Below are 24,877 nucleotides of genomic sequence, written 5' to 3'. Positions count from 1 at the left end.
CGGTCAAAAAGGGTCAAACTGCAAATTTTTGCCGGTTTTCAGGACTTTTTCGTTCAAAAAAAAAATCTTGGGACTAAAGTGTAACTTTTCCGTAAATATTGGGACTTTTCTGAAGATTTCCCTTTTATAAAATGTTATTCATGATAAGTTTTTGTTGAACAAGGTAATTTTTTAGAATGGTAAAATTCAAAAACCTAAGCGGGAAAAAGAGTATTTAAACAATCAAAGGATCTCCTTCATAAACTCATGAAGCACCACACAGAGAAGAGAGAGATGGCTGATGCATCCTCCAAGAAGAAACCCATGGGTTTGAATCAGCTTCACAGTCGCTTCCTCACCCCTTCTCATTCAAAAGCTTCTCCTTATGATTTCCTATCTGGTATGTATATGTAATATGTACTTAATCTTTTCCATCATAACCATCACCCTAAACACTTGATTTTGACGTCTTTATGGCGCTTTCTGTGTGGGTTTCGTGTTGCAATTAAGATTACTAGTTCTTCTTATTTACTTTTCGAGTTCGATGCTGCTACAGAAATGAAGAATCGGGAGCGGCAGGAGGATTTCGATGCCCCTTCTTTTAATATCACCGACTTCGATTCTCCTTCTGGTAATACTATTTATGCCTCTTGAATCCATCTGATAAGCTGTATATCTAGAATTCTAGATGATTTTGTAAGCAGGAATTTGAAAATTCTTAAACCCTAATTTGACACCTGATTGCTTATTTGGGCTTCTTACTTTCTGAAATGCATCAACAGACACCCCACCAAAGGTCATGAACGATGATGAAAATTCGTATGTGGAACACGCGGATGATGGTAAAAATAGCGCCTTCCATGATGAATCCCTAAACCCTAAACTTGACATCACAGGGTCTAGTTCGTCTTCTTCTGGTACTTCTCTATCTCTTGAATTCCACCCATCTATTTCATTATCGTTTATGTATTTAGTTATTGTAGTGTTTCTCCGAACAGTTTACAGTGCTTGAAACATCTTAGAATACTTATTGTCTTATTGAGTTATTTCACTTTGTTTGCTGGATATGTTCTAGCAAAAGATATGAATTACATGATTTGAGAAGAACAATCGTATAATTCTACATGAGTTCTTTAGAAATACATGCAATCTTTTAATGTCTTATACTATCTTGTAGCTGTTTCACGTGGGGCAGAGAATATATCTATAAATGAAGATGAATTCCCAACTTCCAAACAATGTGAAAATAGTGTCTCTCTTGATGAATCTGATAGTTCCCTTGTGGATGACCTTACTTCTGAACATGGTAATCCATTTTCTTTCTAGTTTCTATACCTTGTAATATATGAACATTTTGTTTTTAGGTATTTTAGTGTATTTTTTGTGATAACAGATTCAGGAAAACATCAAAAAGTTAAAATCCAAGGACGTAGGAGGCTCTGCAAAATTGTGGTGAAAGATGATGAAGAAGAAGATGACAAATATCATGATGTTGAATCAGACTTTTCAGCTGGAGTTTCTGAGTTTGAATCACCTATTCCTGTAAAGACCACTGAAAACAAACATGATAGTGGTGATGAAATTAGAGATATTTTAAGCAATCTAAGCTCAAGGTTTGAGGTTCTATCAATTGAAAAAGGAAGACACCCCACTAAACACCTTCAAAGCTCCTCTAGTTTTGTAAACAATGAAAAAATTAATCAACAGAAGCCAGTTGAAATCTCTAGTGCCACTTCAAATGATATTAGTAAAAAAACTTACTATCCACCACCTGTCAGAAAAGATTATCACAGTGGCATACATGTAAAAAATGAGAAATATGAGGTCATAGGTGATGATGATGATGATGATGATGATGTTGATGATTGTGTGGTTACAAGTGGTCATAAGTTTGTACAAAAGGTGGAAAGCAAGCATGAGAAGGTGTATACATTGAATGATGACACAAATGATACAATTTCAGGAGTTGAAGGGGCGTTTTCTCTTAGTAATCCTAAATTCAATTTTTCATTACCTAGTAAGATTGCAACAATGCTATACCCTCATCAACGTGAAGGTTTGAAGTGGCTTTGGTCTCTACATTGTAAGGGCAAAGGTGGTATTTTGGGAGATGACATGGGCCTTGGGAAAACCATGCAGGTTTTGACATGTGTAATTGTGTTATCTTTTTTATAAACATGTAGAATGACATTAACTTTAACTTCAATCTTTCATGTCATTTAGATTTGTGGCTTTTTGGCTGGACTTTTTCATTCAAATTTGATAAAAAGGGTATTGGTTGTTGCTCCTAAAACACTATTACCTCATTGGATGAAAGAATTAGGGGTAGTTGGTCTTTCAAGAAAGACAAGAGAGTAAGTTTATATAAATAACTTACGTATTTTTTAGTCATTATTTGTTTATGTTTATAAAGATTGATTTTTTTCCTATATGTTTCAGATTCTTTGGTGCTTGTTCAAAAGCTCGACAATATGAGCTCCAGTATATACTCCAGGTATTCTTTTTCTCTTTGATTTGATCTTTTTAACTCAAAGATTGATATACATACTAATATTTATTTGATACATAGGATAAGGGTGTTCTTCTTACAACTTATGATATTGTACGCAATAATGTTAAATCTTTATCTGGTGATTATGATGAAATGGAGGAGGATGCTGTTACATGGGACTACATGGTTCTTGATGAGGTATGTATTTTTTTTTTTTTATAGATTTTATTTCATTTCATAAGAATTCTGAAAACATTTTTGTTATATTGAACATTAATATTCAGGGGCATCTCATAAAGAATCCCAGCACACAAAGGGCAAAAAGTTTGCTTGCAATACCATGTGGTCATCGTATAATAATAAGTGGCACTCCACTTCAAAATAACCTAAAAGTATGCATCTTTATATTATTTCATTTTGAATTTTGAATTCTACAATAATTTTATACTTTTATTGTTTTAAAACCCACTTTATTGATCTTCTTGTTGTATAATTCAGGAACTTTGGGCTTTGTTTAACTTCTGTTGTCCAGAGCTTTTGGGAGATAAGAAATGGTAAGATTTCATTTTCTTTTCTTCTTCTTCTTCTTCTTCTTATTGTTATGTTATTTACTTATTTATATTTATTTTCATTTCAGTTTTAAGGAAAAATATGAGTCAGCAATCCTACGTGGAAATGACAAAAATGCATCTGATCGAGATAAGCGCATTGGTTCAGCTGTTGCACAGGTTATTAGTTATATTTCCCTAAATGACGAAATTGTTCATAAATATTAATGGCAATAACCTTTTGTGATGATTAAAACTATATAAAAAAAAACTAACATTTATTCAATCTTACAAACAGGATTTAAGAAATTGCATTCAGCCCTATTTTCTCAGGCGTTTAAAAAGTGAAGTTTTTCGTGATGATGATGCTACAAACACAGCCAAGCTTTCTAAAAAGAATGAGATTATTGTTTGGTTAAGATTATCCAAATGTCAGGTACTTACATTACATTAATTGTTTTTATATTCTTTCTTTTATATAAACACCATGTTCAAAAAAATCCACTTACATTCTTTTTATCTTTTTTTATTATTTACAGAGACAACTATACGAAGCCTTTTTGAACAGCGAGATTGTTCTTTCAGCCTTTGATGGTTCACCTTTGGCTGCTCTCACGGTATGAGAAGGGCATTCTTGTCTTTTTGCACAGATGAAAGATAAAAGATTTTTGTTTAAGTGGAAAGTTAATGATTATGATTTACATTTAACAGATATTGAAAAAGATATGTGATCATCCATTGTTATTAACAAAAAGAGCTGCTGAAGATCTTCTAGAAGGAATGGAAACAGGGCTAAATGAGGAAGAACAAGGAATTGCTGAAAAATTAGCAATGCATATAGCAGATGCTGCAGAGGAATATGACATTGGGGAAACTCATGACAAACTTTCTTGCAAGATCTTCTTTATTATGTCTTTACTGGTTACAATATTACATAAATACCCTTATACTTTTTTTTTTTAATACTGTTTGGATACATGTTTAAAAAGATTTGAGAAAATCAAACTAAACTTATTTTTTTTAATCATCCGTTACAGGAAAAACTGATTCCAGAAGGACATAATGTTCTTATCTTTTCACAGACTCGCAAAATGCTTAATCTAATTCAGGTTTACTTTTTTTTTTTTTTTTTTTTTATTTTACAAATGCTCTTTTTTTATTCATATATATTTATTTTATAATTTCACTTTTTTTTAGGATACTCTTGATGTGAGAGGCTACAAGTTCTTGAGGATCGATGGGACTACCAAAGCCAGTGACAGATTAAAGATTGTTGATGTTAGTGACTTTTTTATTTTATTATAAAAAAACATGACTTTTATTAATAATTTATTAATAATAACAGGATTTTCAAGAGGGTATTGGAGCTCCGATATTTCTTTTAACTTCTCAAGTTGGTGGTTTGGGGCTTACCTTAACAAAAGCAGATCGGGTCATAGTAGTTGATCCAGCTTGGAATCCAAGGTTGCCTTTTTTTTTTTTTTTTTTTTTTTTTTTTAATTCTTATTTTGTAACACATCTTTTTTTTTTTTTATTATAATATAAATATTCTGAAACTAAATATATATATTTTTTGTAGTACTGATAATCAAAGTGTTGATCGTGCATATCGAATTGGACAAAAGAAGGATGTTATTGTTTACCGTTTGATGACTTGTGGTACAGTTGAGGAAAAGATATACAGAAAACAGGTTAAAAACATGATTTTATCTTCAAGGGCGTTCATGTCTTTTTACATTGATTTTTTTTAATAATAAAAATTTATGGTACAGATATACAAAGGGGGTTTATTCAGAAGTGCTACCGAACACAAAGAGCAAATTCGTTATTTCAGTCAACAAGTGAGTATTTTGTTATTATTATTATTATTTTTTTTTCTCGATTAATAAATTATGGAAAATGATATTTATTTATTTATTTGTTTGTGTTTTGTTGTTTCAGGATCTTAGGGAGCTTTTCAGTATCCCAAAACAGGGTTTTGATGTTTCTTTAACTCAACAACAGTTGCATGAAGAGCATGATTGCGAACACAAAATGTTCGTACTTTGTAATTCATTTAAAATATGTTTTTTTTTTAAACGTGATTTGATTTATTAAATTTCTTTAAAACATTTTTTTGTTTGTTTATAGGGATGCATCTCTTAAAGATCACACAAAGTTTTTGGAGTCTCTTGGCATAGCTGGAATCAGTAACCACAGTTTGCTTTTCTCAAAAACTGCTCCAGTCCCTGTTGTGCAAGATGAAGAGCTAACAAGGTGATATATCTATCCTTTTTTTTTGCCCTTCAAGGGCATTTTAGTAATTTCACATTATGAATCTAATGAGCTCTCTAAATTGTTTTTTAGGATTCGCCAATCAACTTACGTGGGAAACTCATCTTCTTACAACTCACGTGAACCAAACATGGATGCGTATGTCTTCTTAAAATCTCAATCTTCTTTTTACCTAAAAAAAGATATATTTTTTATTTTATTTTAAATTTCATTAATAGGGGAGCTCAATTTGCTATCAATCCAAAGGATGTGGTGGTGAAAAGGAAGAATGTCTCCCCTTCTGTCTCCAACAAACTAACAGAATCAGAAATCAAAGACCAAATCAAACGGCTATCGAATGTTTTTGCAAACAGGGTAATGACTATTTTACCCTTACATTTAAAGAAAACAAATGTTGGAGTATGAAAAGCTGTTGTGATATTTGTTTGTGTGATTGATTCAGGCAATGGTGGAAAGGTTATCGGATAAAGGGGAGAAGATAAGGAAACAAATTTCTGAGTTGAATTTAGAGCTTGCAAAGCTTCGTGGGGAAACAGAAACCATTGATTTGGATGATGTTGTTGATGATTTCAACAGGGTCATGAATGTTTAAATAAATGATTTTAGTGAAATTGTTGCGGAAATTAATCGCTATTTTTGAAGTTTTGTCATGAATCATTTTGTGTTTGATTCATGTTCCACTGTACAGAATGGGGTTATGGTGTTATAAAGATCATGGTTTAATTGATCTTTTATAAGTATATGCTAATTTTGAATGCTTTTGTTTTATGGATTTATGCAGTTATCTTATTTTGTTTTTTTGCTATCTTTTTAACTAGTTTTCCACTTATCTTTCAAAATTCGTTCATACTCAAACATGTTGCATCAGTTTTTATAATTATTTTCACATCAATACAATACCACCAAACTGTGACCTGTATAATTAAATGTGTTGTTTGGATAGTTGTATTTTTATCTGTGACTTGTCAATCCGAACATAATATGATTGTCATCTTCTATCTCTACTGTCACATCAATAATTATTTTATCTATTTTATCATATATATTAAATATTAAATATTAATATTTACTTAATAATAAATAAACATAAATTTAATTATTTGTAATTAAAAGAATATTTTTTAATATAAAATAACAACATAACAATAAATTTTAAATTTACACATTATTAAATATTTAAATAAAAGCGTTACAAAAACATGAATCACAAAACGAATGTTATAATATTAATCATCGTTTTGTGCGTCTCCAAATCCTTACTGTATACTATCCTATTTTACAGAGAAATAGTATAATGATAACTGTTTCATATAATTTGACTGTGAAAAAGTATACTGATAACTTATCTATGATGCACACACCTAAATTTTTGAGCATTTAGTTTAGAATATATAGACATATATAGAAATACAATCCACACTCCTTTAATTCAAGGATCCAAAAAGCCTCAATTTAACCTATTTTTAAAAAAAATTCTCTTAAGAATCATCTTATATCCCAACTAATAATACTCAAGACACAAATCCTCTTACTTTAGTATATAACAATCCAATGATGAATCCTAGTTTTCAAAAGCCTTCTAGTATCGGTTTTGGTCCACTTAATTTCAAATGCCGTTTTACCCACATAAACAAAATTTTCAACCACATCTGATGCAAGAGAAACCAAACAATAGTAAAAAAAACTATGCAAACAAGAAAGAATAGTCGATAGACGACGCAAGATGACATATTGCTATATAGCTCGTGGCTTAACGTAGACAAATACGTAACAATCGGTACTGATCAACATAGATCAAACTTCTGGCGTTGTGTAGCCAAATATTACGATATATATCATAATAATATACCTAAACGGAGAGAAACAGTCAGACGCTTCAAAATCATTGGAGCACCTGAATCATGCTATTCTAAGTTTGTTGGGTGTTAACAAATTCAACATAGTAGTCAAAGTGAGTTAAATGAAGAAGACAAATAAAATAAAATAAGGCTCTAGCATTATATATTTCATCTTCATTTTTTCATTATGGGAAACTTTTTTTTCCCGCTATGAAAATAGGTTTTGAAGATCACCGCAATAAAAAAAAATATACTATTTTTTTTTCCTCTATAAATTTTTTTCCGCAAAAATATGAACTTTACAAAAGCAAAACCGGCATCACAAAATTGACAGTTATTTACTTATTTATGAAAAAAATTATTTTATTATTTTTTAGCGATTTCAGTAACAAATTAAAACATAACTTGCTGCGCGAATAAACCTCACCCTCGCTCCGCCGACCGCCGCCGTTGTTCTCATTTCCCGTCGGTATTTCTTCGTTCGATTAAGGTTAAGCACTGTCATTGTTTTCCCATAATTTACATAAATTTGTTTCATCACTTCATGAGTTCCATAGATTTTACATCCCTAAATGAACGAATTAAGTAGGTTTATCAAATGATTCGAAGTAACACAACTCTCGATCAAACTTGAACTTCTTTTCTAGGGTTTACCATTGTCTGTAGCTGTTTGGTATTCCAATTTCGGTCATATACGGAGACACACTCAGCTTATGATTCGAAAAGAGTAGAATCGACATGAAAGTTGTAGCCTTTAAATGCCATTGATGTTTTCTTCATTCTTCTAATTGAACAGCTTTTCTTGTTTGTTTATTCCAAATTCCAATGGCACTGCGTTTCAGCCACTCTCGCATTATGTCCAGTTTGTTTCAATTCCGCTCATTTTCTTCATTCGATTCTCCCATTTTTGAACACAAGGAAATCGTACTAGACACTGTCACAAAACCTACACTTCCTTCTCTCAAACCATCAAATGATGCTGATTTAATTTCTCAAATTCTCATCCAACACCATAACCCATTCCACACCATGGAATCCTCTCTACAACTCAACGGAATCAAGATTTCCCCAATTCTTGTCCACCAAACCCTAATTCGTCTCAAAAACATCTCCAAGATCGCCTTAGCTTTCTTCTCATGGGCTAAAGAACAATCCCTCTACTCTCACGACTCCCATTCGTACAACCTCATGATCGACATATTGGGTAAAGTTAGACAATTCGATGTTGCTTGGCAATTGATCATAGAAATGGATCAAAATGGTGTAAACCCAACTTCCACCACTTTCTATGTCCTGATCCGGAGGCTTATATCCGCGGGTCTAACCCGCCAAGCTATCCGTGCATTTGATGATATGGGTTGTTTTGTGGTAAACGATACTGAAGAAGAAGAACAACAACAACCCATTCATGACTTCTATTTTCTTTTTGATACCCTTTGTAAATATGGCTACCCGAAAGTTGCTACAGAGATGTTCAACAAATGGAAAAACTGGAGATTTGAACCTGATGCAAAGATTTACACGATTCTGATATATGGGTGGTGTAAAATGAACAAACCCAAGATGGCTGATAAGTTTTTCAAAGAGATGGTGAGTAATGGAATCGAACCTAATGTTGTTACTTACAATGTTTTGTTAAATGGAATATGTCGGAAGTCAAGTTTACACCCTGAAGATCGTTTCATAAGGACAATTCAAGCTGCAGAGAACCTGCTCGATGAAATGCCACAAAGAGGTGTTGACCCTGATGTTACTAGCTATTCAATTATCCTACATGTTTATAGCCGTGCACATAAGCCAGATCTCACACTTCAAAAGTTAAAGATCATGAAAGATAAAGGGATTCATCCAACTTTAGCAACCTACACATCTGTTGTAAAGTGTCTTTGTTCATGTGGGCATCTTGAAGATGCTGAGATTTTGCTTGATGAAATGGTGTCCAATGGGGTTACGCCATCTGGCGTGACGTATAATTGTTTCTTTAAGGAATATAGAGGTAGGAAAGATATCGATGGTGCTTTGAGATTGTACACGAAAATTAAAAAAGATAGTGTTTTTTTACACGATACGCATACGTATAACATACTTATGGGGATGTTTATGGATTTGAATCGTTTTGATCTTGTGAAAGAGATTTGGGATGATATGAAAGGTAGTGTTTGTGGGCCTGATTTGGATTCATACACATTGTTGGTTCATGGATTGTGTGAAAAGGAAAAGTGGAGAGATGCGTGTGGGTATTTTGTTGAAATGATTGAAAAAGGGATTTTGCCACAAAAGGTTACGTTTGAGACGTTGTATAGAGGGTTGATTCAATCGGATATGTTGAGGACATGGAGGAGATTGAAGAAAAAACTTGATGATGAGTCGATTTCTTTTTCTTCAGAATTTGAAAAGTATCATGTTAAACCTTATAAAAGATGAAAGTATGTTGCTATGATGTATAAGTGAGATTAGGGTTATCGATTTCATGTAAAGTTTTCACTTTTTAGGTATTAAATAGTGAAGTTTCTATACTTAGAGATCTTGAAAGGGTTGTAGATATGCATTTATGCAACAACGTTTCATCCTTTTCTTGATTTATGTGATAACTAGACAAATGCCCGTGCTTTGACCAAATAAAATTATGTGGTTAAACTTTTGGCAAATATATGTTATTGAAAATAAGGGCTAATTGGACTTCTTCCAACATTGCGGCTGATTCATCCTTGAAAACGTAACTGATTAAAGAAGAAACAGAGCTAGCGAGATTCGGACTCGAGTTGACAAACTCATTATATGAATGCAAGTTAGACTTTTTATATATAATGTGCAACACTTTTTATATATAATGTGTAACATTGATAATTACTAATATTATTACTTTGGTTATTTTGATTTTGCTTATTTCTATTATATATTTTTATGAATGTGTGTGGTGTGTGTATATAGATATAATTATAAAGATAAAAAAAAAACTTTTTAAAGGTATAAATATATTTTAAAGGTATGTATAGGTTTAAAAACATATTTATATATTTAAATACGTATTTATATATTTGAAAGAATATTTATATTTTAAAAACATATTTATACATTTAAAAGCGGGAAAAATTTGTGAAATGATCAAAAAAGTGGTGGTGTTTTTAAAAAAAAAATAATCACGAAATGACATTTTCATTAAATGACCAAGGTTTCCGTAGAGAGGGGCTCTGTGTAAAACCACATAAAAAAAAAATTGCATTGTGGATTCGAAAAGCTTTGCTGTGGAAAAAGAAGAAACGAACGGGAAGAAACATATTCTCAATCGATCGAAAAGCTTAGCCAACGAACTCGCAATCGTTTGATTTTAATCCTTGTGAGTTTTTTTTTTTTTTTTTTTTTTTTTTTTTTTTTTTTGCAAAAAACTAAAAAATTGAGGGTTTATTTAGAAGCATTTAGAAAGTTTGGATATTTTCATAAAAAAAACAGTTATTTTTTGGAAAAAAAAAATACAAAATTGAGGGTTTTTTCAGAAAAAATGAAAAAATATTTTCAGAAAAAAATAAAGTTGACATTTAATCCAGAAAAAACACACAAAATACAAGGTATTTTATGAGATTAACCCTATTGTAAGTTGTATTTATGTAGAAATGAACAAATGGTGCAATATTGAAATACTTATAAACACTCTATAATAATCTAGTTACATATTCAAACTCAGTCTTCTTCTTTTAAAACTTTTATCGAAAGCAAAAAATTCTTAATACAAAAAGTACTTAAGGAAACTTTGAGAAGGTTTAGCTTTTATGTTTCGACATTTTACGTCTTTCAAAATATTATAATTACATTTGTTAAATTTGCACATAGATAAAAGTTACAGTTTCTGGCTATTAATTATTAGTTATAAAGGCAACTATTAGGTAATTTTGTGTAACATACCTAGATTTAAGGCTATTGGGTATGGGCTCGGACGTTGAGATCCTATACGTCATGTCATAATAGCGTTATAACACCATGAACACCGCACCATCTTCATTTTAGGCGTTGGTGTCATAACATGTTGAAATAGGAGTACTCTCTCTCTCTCTCTCTCTCTCTCTCTCTCTCTCTCTCAACACTATATTATAATATAATATGAGAACACCACTCTCACTTCAAATTATAACATGTTGGAATGTGAGATGACAAGATTTCAATGTTATAACATTTACCTTGTAGCCTAAAACTTAGTTGTGTATCCGTAGTGTAGCCAAGCTCTCAAAAACCAAGAAAACTAATTTGCAATGTACCATGGGCTAAACACGAAAGAAAATAATTTCTTAAACAACTAATATACGTCTGCATTGCATCATACATATACGATGATGAAACGTAAACAATGTAATAAATTTTGAAACACACATTAATAACGTAAAGTTCATGTTGATCTAATATGAATTTCAAGTTGTTAATATGTATTTCATCTTATACAATATGAATATCACATATATTCCAACATTCCATGTTATTTAATATGAATTTCATGTTATAAAACGAAAATTTAACATAATTAATCCTTCTATAACGTTAAAATCGCATCAATATTTTGCAATTATTTACAATAAAAAAATATTAAAAAAATAAAAACCCACAAGTTGTTTGCATGACTATATCTATTTGTTATTTTCTAAAAATCGATTTTAATAGAACATGAACAAATATTGTGTGCAAAGCCATGATTTTGCGAGAATCAGTTACCACAAAAATGGATTCATTCACGATGCAGATCGAAACATTTATGCGTAATCATCTCACACACACGAAACTTTTCATAGTTGGATCTGTTTCTTCCACTTCGCGCGCGAAACGAAGAAGATGAAGAACACGCGATGCACTGGACGCAAAGTGTCACCCAAATGGATACTCATTTTCAGCACCTTCAGCTTCGCATTCGGCATGTTCTTCACCAACAGGTCTGTTTACAGATCATCAATCAATAACTGAAATCGAGGTTTCTTAACGACTTTGCAAATCCCACTTGATCATATGCGATCAATTGTTTGATTGATTTTCTCAAATCAGAAGCCTGGAGTGTCTGAGTTAGTCGCATTTGATCACGAATCAGAACTGAAATTGGGGGTTATTGTAATGATGATTGTAGGGTGTGGGCTCCGCTTGATTCCGATGGGAAGGTTATGCGGCGACGTGAACAGGAAATCAAAATTATTTCCGATGATTGCATAACAAATAAGGTTAAACTGTTCTTCAAAAACACCTACATAATGAAATTGGATTTTATCGTTCTCTTCGTCACCATTTTTTTGATGGGATTTCGATGGGTTTGATTCAGGATTCTGATATACTCGGAGCAATTCATAAATCTGATGAAGCAATCCGGTGAATACTTCCAATCTTCCATATCAATACACTCTTTGCATACATGATTTTTTATCAATCTATATTTCACTCTATATAGTGATTACTGAACGCGTTACATACTGAAAAATCAAACATAATTGTATGTTCTTTACAAATATATCGATCTAATGGTAAAGACTAATGTATCATTAATTGGAGGGCTATCAGATCACTTGGAAACTCGCTTTCAAAGCTGCGAATGGAGCTTCCTATCGCTGAAAGTTCACCTGAGAAACTTAACCATGGAAGTTTACAAGCAAACAAAACTGTTTCTGAAAAAGACTCAAGAAGGAAAAAAGCATTTGTGGTTATTGGGATTAATACTGCGTTTAGTAGCAGAAGAAGACGTGATTCGGTTAGAGAAACATGGATGCCTAGGGGTACGTTTGTCATTTACATGATTGTTGATCAAATTTTATGCATTTTAAAGTGCATTATCTCAAAACATCATTTATATAATTGCCTACCATATATTGTGTTGTGAGATTGTAATAACTAATAACATATAAATCTTTGTTCTTGACTAGGTGAAAAGTTAATTCAGCTCGAGAAGGAAAAGGGTATTGTTGTCCGTTTCATAATTGGTCATAGGTGATGCGATCTTTCATTTCTTTTTCAGTGTATGTTTGTGTTTAATAATTGGTCAAATATTAGTATTTCTCCAATATATATATATATGCAAAAATGTCTTTCTTTAGCACTACATATTCTGTAAAATACCTCAAACAACTTGGTATCATATTTCAAGAAAGTGATCAACTTTTGGATGATTCTTTAAAAATGCTTTAAAAAGAGAGTAGTTTACAAAAATAAACGAATTTGAATCTGTTTAAGAACGATGGTTTGTTTGCAAAAAGACAAAATGACCAAACTAACCTTCCATTTTTTGTAGTGCAACATCTAAAAGCATTTTGGATCGAGCCATAGATTCTGAGGAATCACAACATAAAGACTTTCTGAGGCTTGTAAGATCAAACACACATATTTACTAAATATATATTTTTTTACCCTTGAGATCAATCAATATCTGATTTTTTTTTTTTTTTTTTTTTTTTTTATTATTATCAATCACCTCAGAAACATGTTGAAGGGTATCACGAATTAACAGCCAAAACAAGAACATTCTTTGCCACTGCATACGCCAATTGGGATGCAAAATTTTATGTCAAAGTGGACGACGATGTTCATGTCAATTTGGGTATTATATTATATATATTAAAAAAAACAAAAAAAATCTTTTTGGGGTTTTTCAAAAGCTAAAATTACTTATTTGCCCTTTTATGATCAGGCATGTTAGCTTCAACCCTCCATAGGCATCAAACAAAGCCTAGAGTCTATATGGGCTGCATGAAATCAGGACCTGTTCTTTCTCAAAAGTAAAATCTCCATTCTTTTACTATGAATTGCAATTATTTTAACAATGAAATACAGAAATTGTTACAAAGGGTATATTTGACTTTTTGTTATTTAGGAATGTCAAGTACCATGAACCAGAATATTGGAAATTTGGAGAGGAAGGAAATAGATATTTTCGGCATGCAACTGGACAAATTTATGCTATTTCAAGTGATCTTGCTGCATATATCTCCACCAATCAGTAATTATTCTTAAGCTATTTGCTTTCTTATTTAAAAAAAATGACTACATACTTTTTTGAAAACAAAATTAAAAAAAAAAAAAAAAAAAACAACTTTTTTTTCTTAAAAAGTTAGAACTTGATAGGGAAAAACCTCTCGTTCCTAATTTCTTATTTTAAATCGTTCTTTCTTTATTAAGTAAAAAAAACACTGATATACAGCTTATCTGACTGATTAGGGAAATACTGCATAAGTATGCAAACGAAGATGTGTCACTCGGTGCTTGGTTTATTGGTCTTGATGTAGAGCACATTGATGATCGGAACATGTGTTGTGGGACCCCTCCTGGTGCATATCATCCTAATTTTATTTTTTAATCAAAAAGTCAACATTTTGACTTTTTAAAGTGTCAATTAATTTTGACTTTGTTATACAGAGTGCGAGTGGAAAGCAGAAACGGGCAATGTGTGCATTGCTTCATTCGATTGGAGTTGCAGTGGTATTTGCAAATCGGTAGAAAGAATGAAACAAGTTCACAAAAAATGTGGCGAAAATCGTGCCATTTTTGGAACAACCAATTTTGAAGCTTGATTTGTTATAAGTTAAAAAGACGTTTTCGCCCAAAATATAGAAAACCCTTAAAAACCATCACAAGATAGAGAAAAAACATTTAGTTAAGTTTTATTCTCATAGAATATGAAAATGAATATAAGGCCTCCAAAGATTTTTCTTGTAGAGTTTACAAACACATTGCAAGATTTTGAAAAAAAGAAAAAAACATGTTTAAATTCGAATCCTATGTAGAAATTAGAAAACGACTCATAGTGATATAAAACATTTAATCGAACGTATTTAATTGATGTAAAAATGGTTGGATTCAACTGCATGTTGCTTGTACTGCAAGTTTCTTCGTTGTTCCGGGGCAAAGTTCGGTCTTGAAATTTTCTTTGGTTAATTCTATGATGCATGCGGTCTTGTTTAAGCATCGCTGTATAAACAATGAAATGGAATCACGTAAGGAATGGAATTTGTCAAATGAGTTTAAATATTTTTTGTTTATTGTAAATGTAGATAATTGAAAGTTTTGTTTTCTTTTACTTCAATTTAATATATAATGAGGGTATTTTGGTCTTTTCATAAAAAGGAGAATGGAAATGAATTCGTTCCACCTTCCTCTAGAAACGTTGAAATCGAAACATATAATTTTGAAGAATCCCGATGGAATTCAACTCCATCCATTTGCCAACTAAACACACGCCATGGAATGGACTCACAAATTCCGATTCAGTAAAAAAATTGCAAACCACACACGACCAAACATTGAAATATTAGTCTATAATGGATCGGAAAAGCAATTACCTTTTCAACAATGAAAGTGGAATCGGGATCATGGCAATCGCCAAAGGAATAGGAATCACAAGTCCCCGTAGGAGTTCCATAGCTAGCAAACTTGAAAGCCGAAATGTGCATGTTCATTGGGCATTTTATTTCCAAACTTGCGATGTTTTTTTGTAAGTTGTTGGTGGAAAAAGAAGGGTGATCTTCGGATACATGAGCACAAAGACTTGTTAATTTTCGTCTTGAAAACCTAATTTGAGTAGGGTCTCCACCTTTCTCCTCAAATATCACCAAAACATTGCCCGATGGCTTGAACCAAGATCTTGGAACATGATACCTATGTTTGTATTAATGCATAATGACAATGTCCTTAGAGATTATCTTTTTATCATATCTAAGCACTCAGGGTTAAATTCAAGAAATAGCAATGTACTTTCACTTTTTTCTTTTCTTACTAGGATATTTTACTATGAAAAATCTACTCGATTATGGCATTACTTGGTATTGAGATGCTATAAAAAAAGTACATTGCTATTTCTTATACTTTAAACCTTATTATGTGATGGGTTGAAGGGGGATTTTACCATCTTTGGCTCGGTTGTCCACACCCCATATTGCATTTATCAGGGTTAAACTTGCCTCTATAGTCACAAGTTTTAACACATTTATCATTTGGAGCTTTACGTGGCCAATATCTTCCAATTTGCTCCCCATTTAGCCATGCCAACCCCTTTCCCATGTGAACCATATCAAGCCCAATGGGCTCGTTTCCCCGTGGGGGGTCCACAATAGCCTACAAGATTTAATAATTACTCATTCATTCTTAAAAAAAACAAAATGAGACTTAAAAATGCTCAAAATGGTGGAAGTTATTGGTAACCCAACCCCACCCCGCAAGTTAAAGGCTTAGGGGCTCATGATTCTCACATGGCTAAAACAAATGAAGTAAATATAAATAGAAAATAAAATATTATATGAAAATGTATTTTACAAGTAATAATAACAATATGAAGTATAAAAGTCCCTTTGAGTTTACATACCTTATACCATGTCAATGGTTGTTTTTTTGGTGGTGTTGAAACTGAGGTCCAATTTGTGTGTTTTGAACCATCAAAATCATATAGACCAAGATGCTCTCCTTCTACCCCGATCTGTAAAAAGCCAAAATATTGAGGTAGTGTTTTGGTATGATGGAATTGGGGAAGGAATGGAATGACTCATTCCATTCGAAGGAACAAAAGGTTGTTTTTTTGTTGGATGGAATGGAATGGGCAACTCTTGTAGGAATATGATTCCTTCCATTTTGTTAATTTTCATTATTTAGTTAGTGGGTGTTTCTTTTCCATTGCATTATGGATGGAAAATTGCAATATAACCTCATTTGGATTCTAATGAGCTTTTAATATGTTTAACTTTTTGGTTTATTGAAATAAAAAGTCGACGCAATCCAACCCAGACTCATTCCATTACCTTATCAATTCCATTCTTTTGTTAATTCTATTCCATCCAAACCAAATAGACACTTAAAGAGTCAAACATAGTGCTTTCCATATCCAAAATCAACATAGGTTTTCAAATTCTTCCATTTTCCAAAAGTTCTTATTCAAATTAAATACCATTGAGGATTATTTTACTAACTTTTATACATCCTATAAAATCGAAAAATTTAACCAATAAAAGTCAAAACATCAACAAATAAAGGAGAGAGCACCTTGTAGGTCCATGTGGTGTTTGACAAGTCAACGATTCCACTCTTCAAACCTTTAATTTTCACACTCGTTAATCCCGCTCCAACCCATTCATAAAATGACCCTGCATTCTATTAAACGGGACCCACAATTCAATCACATAAATATTTCTATTCATTGAATATAAACAAGATACATAAAAAGAAAAAATATTGAACAAAAAAAGGTAACTCACTTGAAGGCCTACAGTCATGCTTAAAATAGCAATTTCATTATTCCCGGCCTTCAATGAAACCGAACTCTTAAACTTAAAGGGCGAAACCGTACCATTTCCCGATCCACTAGCTGCAAAACACATGTACAAAAAACAATATAATGAGCAAAAAAAAAAGTCAAATCACGGTTTGACTTTTTCAATAATGTATCTTGACCATAGAACCTTGAAGTATGCCATTGACAAAGGCATGAAGAGCATGCCCCTTTGACTCGATCAACAACGTTGGTTTGTTTCCCTTCTTTAGAAATTCTTCATTCTCATCAACATTTAATCTACAACGGTCATGGAGGGTATTTTAGTCATTTGACACATAGTTAATTTTATTAAGTGCTTTTGAATTAGAGACAAACCTAGTTGTATACCAAAGGTAATCGGTTGTATCTTTTGTTGTATTGATATGATCCACAAAACCATTTTTAGTAAAATCAGCTTCTCCCCAAATCCCTGGTTTTTCAACATATATTTCCCAACTAAGTGGTTTCAAATCTTTATGTGGTGAAGATGATGAAGGTTGCAATTGCTCTGGGATCATTTCAATGGTGGAAGCTTGAGATCCAACCTATTTGCAAGAAAATGCAATGTACTTTCAATGATTTGTTTTTTTATAGCATCCTACTTTTATATAATTGGGTAGATTTTTCAAAGTAGAATGCTTTAATAGGAAAAGGATGAAAGTAGGATGCTTTTATAAACAAATAAATGAAGTTACCTTTGCAGTGTTGTAGACTACATTTTTGCAATCTGGAAGAATGCTGACCGACCATGCTGGAAGTGTGTATGAAGTATTCCGAAATTGTACTGTTTTTTCATTTTTGTCATCTAAGTTTGCAATAAAGGCAGAACAAGTCCCTGATTCATCTTCATAGACATCAGCCTAATAAAAAGAAAAAAGTCGCATCAAATATGATAAGATGGTAAGAAATTGGGGATTCTTGTGAATTAAATCTGAAAGTTTAAGGTTCAAAACATGAGTTGTTAGATTTACAAACGAAAATTTATAAAATTATGTATAGGGGCTTTCTTTTTTACTAGATGCAGAAAGAAAGAACGAGTTTATTGAGAAAGAAGGCTTTCCCCATAAAAGTCCTAACTTTTTACAAATTTACCCTTCCGTTGCTTAGTTTTTTCATTCCATTTCCCCAAGTGTGTCGTTACTCAAGTATTATATAACGTATAAACATCATTAATCTAGACAACGCTTATTGAGAAAAAAGGAATACGGAAAGATTAGCAGAAGCATCAATATGTTGTAATAGTGAGAAAGGGCAAATAGGTAATTTTAGCTTTGGAAAATAAAAACATTGTGATTTTCATGAGATGAGTGAGCATGAATGAAAAAAGGGATGATAAAAATCCACCTCTTGTTGAGATCCAAGATGAACCAAAGTCGGTTTATTGTTCAATAATGCTTGTTCACACAACTTTATAGCTCTATGAAGCTCCTTAAGATGCCCATATTTTGGATACCTTGGTAACCCTAAATCCATCCAAAAAAAAAAAAAATTTAGAACTTATTCAGAAACTTTATAAAGTGAAAATCACATAAAATAGGAATGTAATCTATTTTTCTTTATTAATAATAGCAATCTCAAGCACTATACTTGCATTCTTTACCAATAATAGCAATCTAAACTTTTTAAATGTACTTTGTTTTTTACCCATAATAACAACTACTTACATTTCTTTACCTATACTCACAACATACTTATAAAGTACATTTTGCATATTACTATATTAATAATGAAATGTAAGTAGGTTGCTATTATTGAGAAAAAAAGCATAACAACATTCCTATTATGGATTGAAAATAAAGTACATTGCTATTATGGGAGAAAATTAAAAAAGAAAAGATTAATGGGCTAACCATATTCATCAATTGGTGCATCATAATCATAACTTGTGGTGATAAATGGCCCACCAGAAGTACGTCCAAAATTCGTCCCACCATGATACTAAAAAAAAAAAAAAAACAATAAACTTAACACATGGAGAAGTTACAAATGCTATATATTTTTAACATTTATAAAAAGGAAAAAAAAAAAAAAAAAAAAAGAATACCATATAATAATTATGAACACTTCCTCCTTTTTGGAAAAATCGAGCAACAGAATAAGCAACATCTTCAGCTGGCCTATGAGGATCTCTTCCTCCAAATGTCTTAAACCTATCACACAAATATATATAAGTAATTTTGTTATTATTGGTAAAAAAAATATATAAATATGTTGCTATTATTGATTAAAAAAAAGTATGGGTAGAAAACATACCATCCAGGCCAATTCTCAGTCCAGATTTTGGGCATTGTTGGGTAGCTTGGTTTGAAATCATCACAATAAAATGAATTGCATGTATTAATCTGTAATAAAAATATTACAAACAAGTCTTTTTAATCATTATTAGCTAAATTGATCAAAATATAATAAATCCAGTGGTTAAATCGATAAAATGGTAAAAGTCTGATGTATGAAAACCGGATAACCAACAACAACAAAAAAAAATTAATGGTATTTTGCATAATTATTTATTCTAATAATCATTACTACAAAATAGAATCATTTTTATTACATGTTGAATCATGACTACTTTCGGGTCATATACACAAGGCCAATTGTTATAATAAAAGAGTAAACTGTCAATTTTGGTCCCTAAGGTAATGATTTTCTTCAGTTTTGGTCCAAAAAAGAATCTTTTTTTTTTTCGTTTTTGGTCCCTATTTTCATGTTTGAAATTCAAATCCTCACCACAGGATCTGGAGCATCCCATTGTTGACACATAATCCAAGGTACACCTGTATTTTGTGAAAGAGCCATTTTAGCTGCCCATTGTGTATATGATTTGCCTCCTTCACCATATGCAGCTTCATAGTATCCATACTCATTTTCCACCTATAAAATATTAAATCACTTATTATTGTATCATTTGATCACATATTCACATATGATGTTAAAAGTTTTGCAAATTGATGTATCTTTATGATATGTGTGTGTGTTAGAAGTTTTGTATAAATGTTAAATATGTCTTTTATAAGCAAATGAAACCAGAGTTGCTTGAAAGTTTGTGGTATGCTAAAACCAATTTCAAGATGATTGATTTTTTTTAAGAAAAAGTAAAAAAGAATTTAAAAAAAAAAAATAAAAAAGTTTTACTTACCTGAGCTAAGATGATGGGACCTCCTTGTGAAGCAAAAAACTTTTCTTTTTTCATCATATTCACAATCAGTGTTGTGAAGTTCTGCATGTAATGCTGCATTTTACACAAATAATATGTGTTTACATTGCTGTTTCTTGCATTCAACCAAAAAATGAATGTAAAAATGACCAATCTACCCCTAATTTCAAATCACATTAATCACTTTAGACGATAATATTAACCGTTTTTCTCACCTTAAAAGGTTCATTGTCTGTTCTGAAAACTGTCCCTGGCACATAATGCAACCAAACAGGTATACCACTGTATAGGAATTATATATAAAAAAAAAAAATTAAATCATTATACTAAACATATAAATAATTAAATTTAGAAGTAAATTGTCATTGACTTGCCCAAAATTCCATTCTGCAGCAACAAATGGCCCAATTCTGAGAATCAAAAGCATGCCAGCATCTTGAACGATCTTCACAAATTTTGCTAAATCATATCTTCCACCAAAATAGTACTAAAAAAAACCTCATCAAGAAAAAAAAAATAAAGAATAATAATCAATTAGTCACCATTTTGGAATAAAACAAGACTATGTTTCTTTTCGATTTGATATAGAAAGTAAGGGAAATCCCATTAAGTCCTAACTATGTTTCTTTTTCCTACGTGCCATTGATATTTAAGTATTTGATTCATTCACTTAAAACAAAAAAGGTGATTTGACTTTTATACCCCTTGTTTTAATTGAATACAAAGAATCATGACGAGGTGTATAAAAGCCAACACTTTTTTTTTTCTTTTCTTAAGTGAATGAATCAAAAACATAAGTGGAATTACAATTACGGAATTGCCACCTCCCATTATTTTCTCAAATATATATAAACATCATTTATCCATACAACACTTTATTCAGATATGTATTGTTTGAAAAGTCAAATGAAAGATCTATTTATAAAATAAGACACTCACATTGCCTCGTGAAGGTTCATGTCCATTCCAAAATACATACGTCTCAATCACATCTATGCCTCCTTCTTTTGCTGTTTTCACCAATCCAGGCCACATCTATCACAAAAAGAAAAGAAAAAAAAAGTCATATGCTTATGTCAAATTAATCAAAAATAAAGTAAATTTGTCATTTTTGGTGAGAATTGTATTGTTTTGGAAGAATTTGATATAAAGATGTTAACTTTCCCTATCACACAATGCAAACTAAGGCTATGTTTTGGAGACTAGTTGATAGCTGAAAAACTAGCTGTTAGCTAAAAAGATAGATGCTAGACTATAAGCTAGATTACAAAAAATGACGTTTGGTAAAAATTAGCTGATAAGCTAGCTGAAAGATATAAAATGACATTTAAAAGTATATGTTTTTTATAATTAATTAAGGTTATATTCAGAAAATTTTGAAAAGCTCCTGAAATGCTAGTTTAAGTAGCTTTTTAATAAGTTAGCTTATAAGCTACTATTTGGCTTGCCAAACGTGTCAATTTTAAAAAGCTTGAAATATAAGCTAGCTTATCGGCTAGCCTAAATTATTGTAATCTTTTATTCACGAAGGGGTAACAAGTTGCCCATTGTTATAATTGGGTAGATAGAATTTTTAAAACTTTGTCCTAATAACAAAGAATTTGAATGTAACATGTTGTAAAATACAAAGAAATGAATGTATAATGCTACAATATAAAAAATATATCTGAAAGTAAATTGATATATATATATATATATATATATATATATATATATATATATATATATATATATATATATTCTTTTTTTTTTGCATTTAGCCCTTTATTTCCTCTTACGCCTAAAGATGAACACTTCATATAAGTTAGCCTAATAACCTCGGGATAACTTGAAAAGTGATAAAAAAAAAAAAAGTTATAGATTTATATCATGTCTCCAGTAAAACGAAGAAATAAAGATTAATAAATTAGCTTTAAACCCTTATTAATAGCATTATGGTTAATTGGTTATTATGTTCACTTTCCTATAGCAGTAATATTTCAAACAAATCAACCAATTTCATTACTTTCCATTATTTCCTCACAATATAGTACTATTACCATTTTTAGATTTTTAGCCTAATTAACCCTAACAACATACATTTCCTTAATACACTGTTTCAGTAATAAACATTAGTAGTATTTCAAATGATAATAATTCAAGAATATCAAAACTCAAATAAGCAACATAAAAAAAAATCAAGAAACCCAAATCCATTTAGCTAAAACCCAAGATCTTTCTTGAAAATTAAACTAAAATCATAACTTTGAAATTCGTGGGTAGTCTTACAGCAGGAACACTACGAGGGTAGTGAATGGCAGCTGAGATAAGAAGCTTTCTTTCACCATCGACGAACAGCGATCGACTATCGTAACTCACATTGCTAGCTGCTTCTGCAAATGGCGAAATGTAAAAGCACAGAAAACAGCTGAAGAAGATGAATACAACCAGAGTACAAGAAGTGGTAGCCATTGATGAAAGCTTCCCTCTTCTACTTCTTCTGTTTCGCTTAAAGCTTTTTACATGGGTTTATGTAATCGAAAGATCTGATACACCCTCACATGTTATTGTCCTTTTTTTTTATATATAATAATAATTCTCCTGTTTTCCTCATTTGAGGATAAAATTAGAATAAAGAAAAGAAAATTTGGGATATAGGGACACGTATTTTGATCTGAGAAGGTACGATAAAGTGGGGTCTGAAGAACAGACCAAAGGGCAACTGCATTTATCGCCATTTACTGTGTGTTTTTGTGTGAGGGAGAGGGAAATGGGTATTCTCAGATTCGCAAGCGGATTCGTGGGATACAGAAAGATTATTTAAAGAAACAGCTCATTTTGTTTTCAGAGATTGAATCCATGACGGTGGTCGTCAGAGTTCTTTGCTGATTTTGTGGGAAAGATTTAGGAAAAAAAATACTTATATATTCTTTGGTTATTGATAATTGTACTACACATTTTATTGTTTGATGATGGTATAAAAAAGGTATAATGATTTGAAAGGGTAAACCGGTTATAAGGGTAAAATGTGAACAATTTCAATAGTTTAATGGTAAATAAATAACGAAAAAAATTTAGTAACTAAATATGAACAAAATCGAAAGTTCGTTTCCCTCTAAAATGTTCAATAACTAAATGTGAAAAAATTTCCTTTTGTATTATGTTTTAGTAATTTATTTATTTTTGTTAAATTGTAGCAACATTTGTTGATGAATAAATCTATGAAATTAAAAAAAAAAACCTGAAAATATATTTAAAAAAAAACAAAAAACCAAAACCGAAATACAAAACCAATGGTTTGACATTTTCCAAAATAAAAAATCAAAATTTCCAATCTGATATTGGTTTTACAAAAAAATGAACCATTTTCATTGATGTGAATTATGACCATTGGTTTGGCATGCGAAATTTGTGACATCTCATGAATATGTAGTTACAACATCATCTGAACTCGTAATTCATAGTAAGGGGTTAGAGTATCATCGCACGAATACGTAGTTACAACATCGCCTGAACTCGTAATTCATCACCTACAGGTTATGGGCCTGCTGGTGTTTCCATTGGGTTGTCTAAAATAGTCTGTGGTCGCCATCTATACTCTGGTAGATGACTACATCGCCACATTGCTGGTTAAGGTTATAGTATCTCCTTTCATCCTACATCACATATTCATCATCATCTATATACCTAATTATCATCACTTTTCTATCATCACACATCTCTCATCATTTTATTTCATCACACACCAACTATTTCATCTACCCATGTTTCATCTGCAACATATTTGTAGATATAAAATAAATATACCGTTTAAATCTTTTAAAACATGTATAAAATCGTTTATCCAGCATAGACAACAAGTATTCAAATAATATGCACACATAACACGTAATTTATATAAAATACTTCATGTCTATGTGTAAGATGAAAGTAACTATATCTACCATAAAAATCCCATAAATGCTTCCTAACTTCGAACCCCAAGGTTTACTCTACTAAAGCTTCATATTCTCGGCTCTCTGAACCTAGAAGGGTCCAGATCTATTACACCAAAAAGCTCAAGATAGCTCTTCCTCTCACTCTACACACTCAAGCTCGCTAGGGTTCTCACTTATGGAAAAGGTAGTCGCAATTGAAGGCCATAAGTGCCTTTAAATATGGCTTGGGCCTAAAAATTTAGGGTTTATGCCAATAGCGCAGACTCGTCGAGTCGCCTCACCGACTTGTCGAGTCCATTCATTAGTCTGAGTCATCAGTTGCGACCTTACTCGACGAGTTGCGGCGTCAACTCGTTGAGTCTCTCTTCATAACTCAAAAGAAAAATACTTAAATTATGATACTTGGAAATCCAGATGTTGCATT

The 24,877-nt window shown here is 31.5% G+C and overlaps 4 protein-coding genes across 4 annotated transcripts; 3 read left to right on the top strand and 1 right to left on the bottom strand.

Annotated features, from left to right (window-relative positions):
- The first annotated feature begins 239 nt into the window (after window positions 1–239).
- Window positions 240–6,081, top strand: CHR24 (chromatin remodeling 24). The gene is made up of 24 exons (XM_078986435.1): window positions 240–379; window positions 536–610; window positions 762–896; window positions 1,157–1,285; window positions 1,373–2,118; window positions 2,203–2,333; window positions 2,419–2,473; window positions 2,549–2,668; window positions 2,755–2,862; window positions 2,969–3,024; window positions 3,108–3,198; window positions 3,317–3,454; window positions 3,558–3,635; window positions 3,730–3,939; window positions 4,056–4,127; window positions 4,216–4,296; window positions 4,364–4,482; window positions 4,598–4,709; window positions 4,791–4,859; window positions 4,960–5,054; window positions 5,149–5,274; window positions 5,365–5,430; window positions 5,511–5,646; window positions 5,735–6,081. The coding sequence occupies exons 1-24, from the start codon at window positions 247–249 to the stop codon at window positions 5,882–5,884; spliced, it is 3,231 nt and encodes a 1,076-aa protein (XP_078842561.1). The 5' UTR covers window positions 240–246; the 3' UTR covers window positions 5,885–6,081.
- A 1,434-nt stretch (window positions 6,082–7,515) lies between these two features.
- LOC145037730 (pentatricopeptide repeat-containing protein At2g13420, mitochondrial-like) lies at window positions 7,516–10,016 on the top strand. The gene has a single exon (XM_078986434.1). The coding sequence runs from the start codon at window positions 7,956–7,958 to the stop codon at window positions 9,552–9,554; it is 1,599 nt and encodes a 532-aa protein (XP_078842560.1). The 5' UTR covers window positions 7,516–7,955; the 3' UTR covers window positions 9,555–10,016.
- A 1,754-nt stretch (window positions 10,017–11,770) lies between these two features.
- LOC145037728 (beta-1,3-galactosyltransferase 7-like) lies at window positions 11,771–14,978 on the top strand. The gene is made up of 11 exons (XM_078986433.1): window positions 11,771–12,043; window positions 12,232–12,322; window positions 12,421–12,467; window positions 12,657–12,868; window positions 13,016–13,079; window positions 13,381–13,453; window positions 13,566–13,686; window positions 13,777–13,864; window positions 13,960–14,085; window positions 14,304–14,413; window positions 14,502–14,978. The coding sequence occupies exons 1-11, from the start codon at window positions 11,946–11,948 to the stop codon at window positions 14,654–14,656; spliced, it is 1,185 nt and encodes a 394-aa protein (XP_078842559.1). The 5' UTR covers window positions 11,771–11,945; the 3' UTR covers window positions 14,657–14,978.
- On the bottom strand, window positions 14,735–23,091 carry BGAL10 (beta-galactosidase 10). Its single transcript, XM_078986432.1, has 19 exons — window positions 22,805–23,091; window positions 21,476–21,571; window positions 20,911–21,023; window positions 20,752–20,818; window positions 20,519–20,611; window positions 20,110–20,253; window positions 19,636–19,724; window positions 19,427–19,532; window positions 19,233–19,320; window positions 18,727–18,845; window positions 18,078–18,242; window positions 17,719–17,927; window positions 17,531–17,640; window positions 17,327–17,436; window positions 17,115–17,222; window positions 16,444–16,554; window positions 15,988–16,196; window positions 15,425–15,740; window positions 14,735–15,053 (listed from the first exon to the last, which is right to left on the bottom strand). Exons 1-19 carry the CDS (start codon window positions 22,985–22,987, stop codon window positions 14,943–14,945), a joined length of 2,547 nt encoding a protein of 848 aa, XP_078842558.1. The 5' UTR covers window positions 22,988–23,091; the 3' UTR covers window positions 14,735–14,942.
- Between the last annotated feature and the right edge of the window lie 1,786 nt (window positions 23,092–24,877).

The sequence above is a fragment of the Lactuca saligna genome, chromosome 3 (genome assembly GCF_052625555.1).
Source record: "Lactuca saligna cultivar CGN05327 chromosome 3, ASM5262555v1, whole genome shotgun sequence".
NCBI lineage: Eukaryota > Viridiplantae > Streptophyta > Magnoliopsida > Asterales > Asteraceae > Lactuca > Lactuca saligna.
This window is presented reverse-complemented; position numbering and strand designations above follow the sequence as displayed.

Coding starts and splice junctions, on each gene's coding strand:
- CHR24 (XM_078986435.1), top strand. CDS start 247: ATGAAGCACCACACAGAGAAGAGAGAGATGGCTGATGCATCCTCCAAG. Junction 897..1,156: donor GTCTAGTTCGTCTTCTTCTG/GTACTTCTCTAT, acceptor ACTATCTTGTAG/CTGTTTCACGTGGGGCAGAG. Junction 4,128..4,215: donor AAATGCTTAATCTAATTCAG/GTTTACTTTTTT, acceptor ACTTTTTTTTAG/GATACTCTTGATGTGAGAGG.
- LOC145037730 (XM_078986434.1), top strand. CDS start 7,956: ATGGCACTGCGTTTCAGCCACTCTCGCATTATGTCCAGTTTGTTTCAA.
- LOC145037728 (XM_078986433.1), top strand. CDS start 11,946: ATGAAGAACACGCGATGCACTGGACGCAAAGTGTCACCCAAATGGATA. Junction 12,869..13,015: donor AGAAACATGGATGCCTAGGG/GTACGTTTGTCA, acceptor GTTCTTGACTAG/GTGAAAAGTTAATTCAGCTC. Junction 13,454..13,565: donor ATAAAGACTTTCTGAGGCTT/GTAAGATCAAAC, acceptor CAATCACCTCAG/AAACATGTTGAAGGGTATCA.
- BGAL10 (XM_078986432.1), bottom strand. CDS start 22,987: ATGGCTACCACTTCTTGTACTCTGGTTGTATTCATCTTCTTCAGCTGT. Junction 17,641..17,718: donor TACCTTTGGTATACAACTAG/GTTTGTCTCTAA, acceptor TGACCGTTGTAG/ATTAAATGTTGATGAGAATG. Junction 16,555..17,114: donor ACACCACATGGACCTACAAG/GTGCTCTCTCCT, acceptor GGCTTTTTACAG/ATCGGGGTAGAAGGAGAGCA.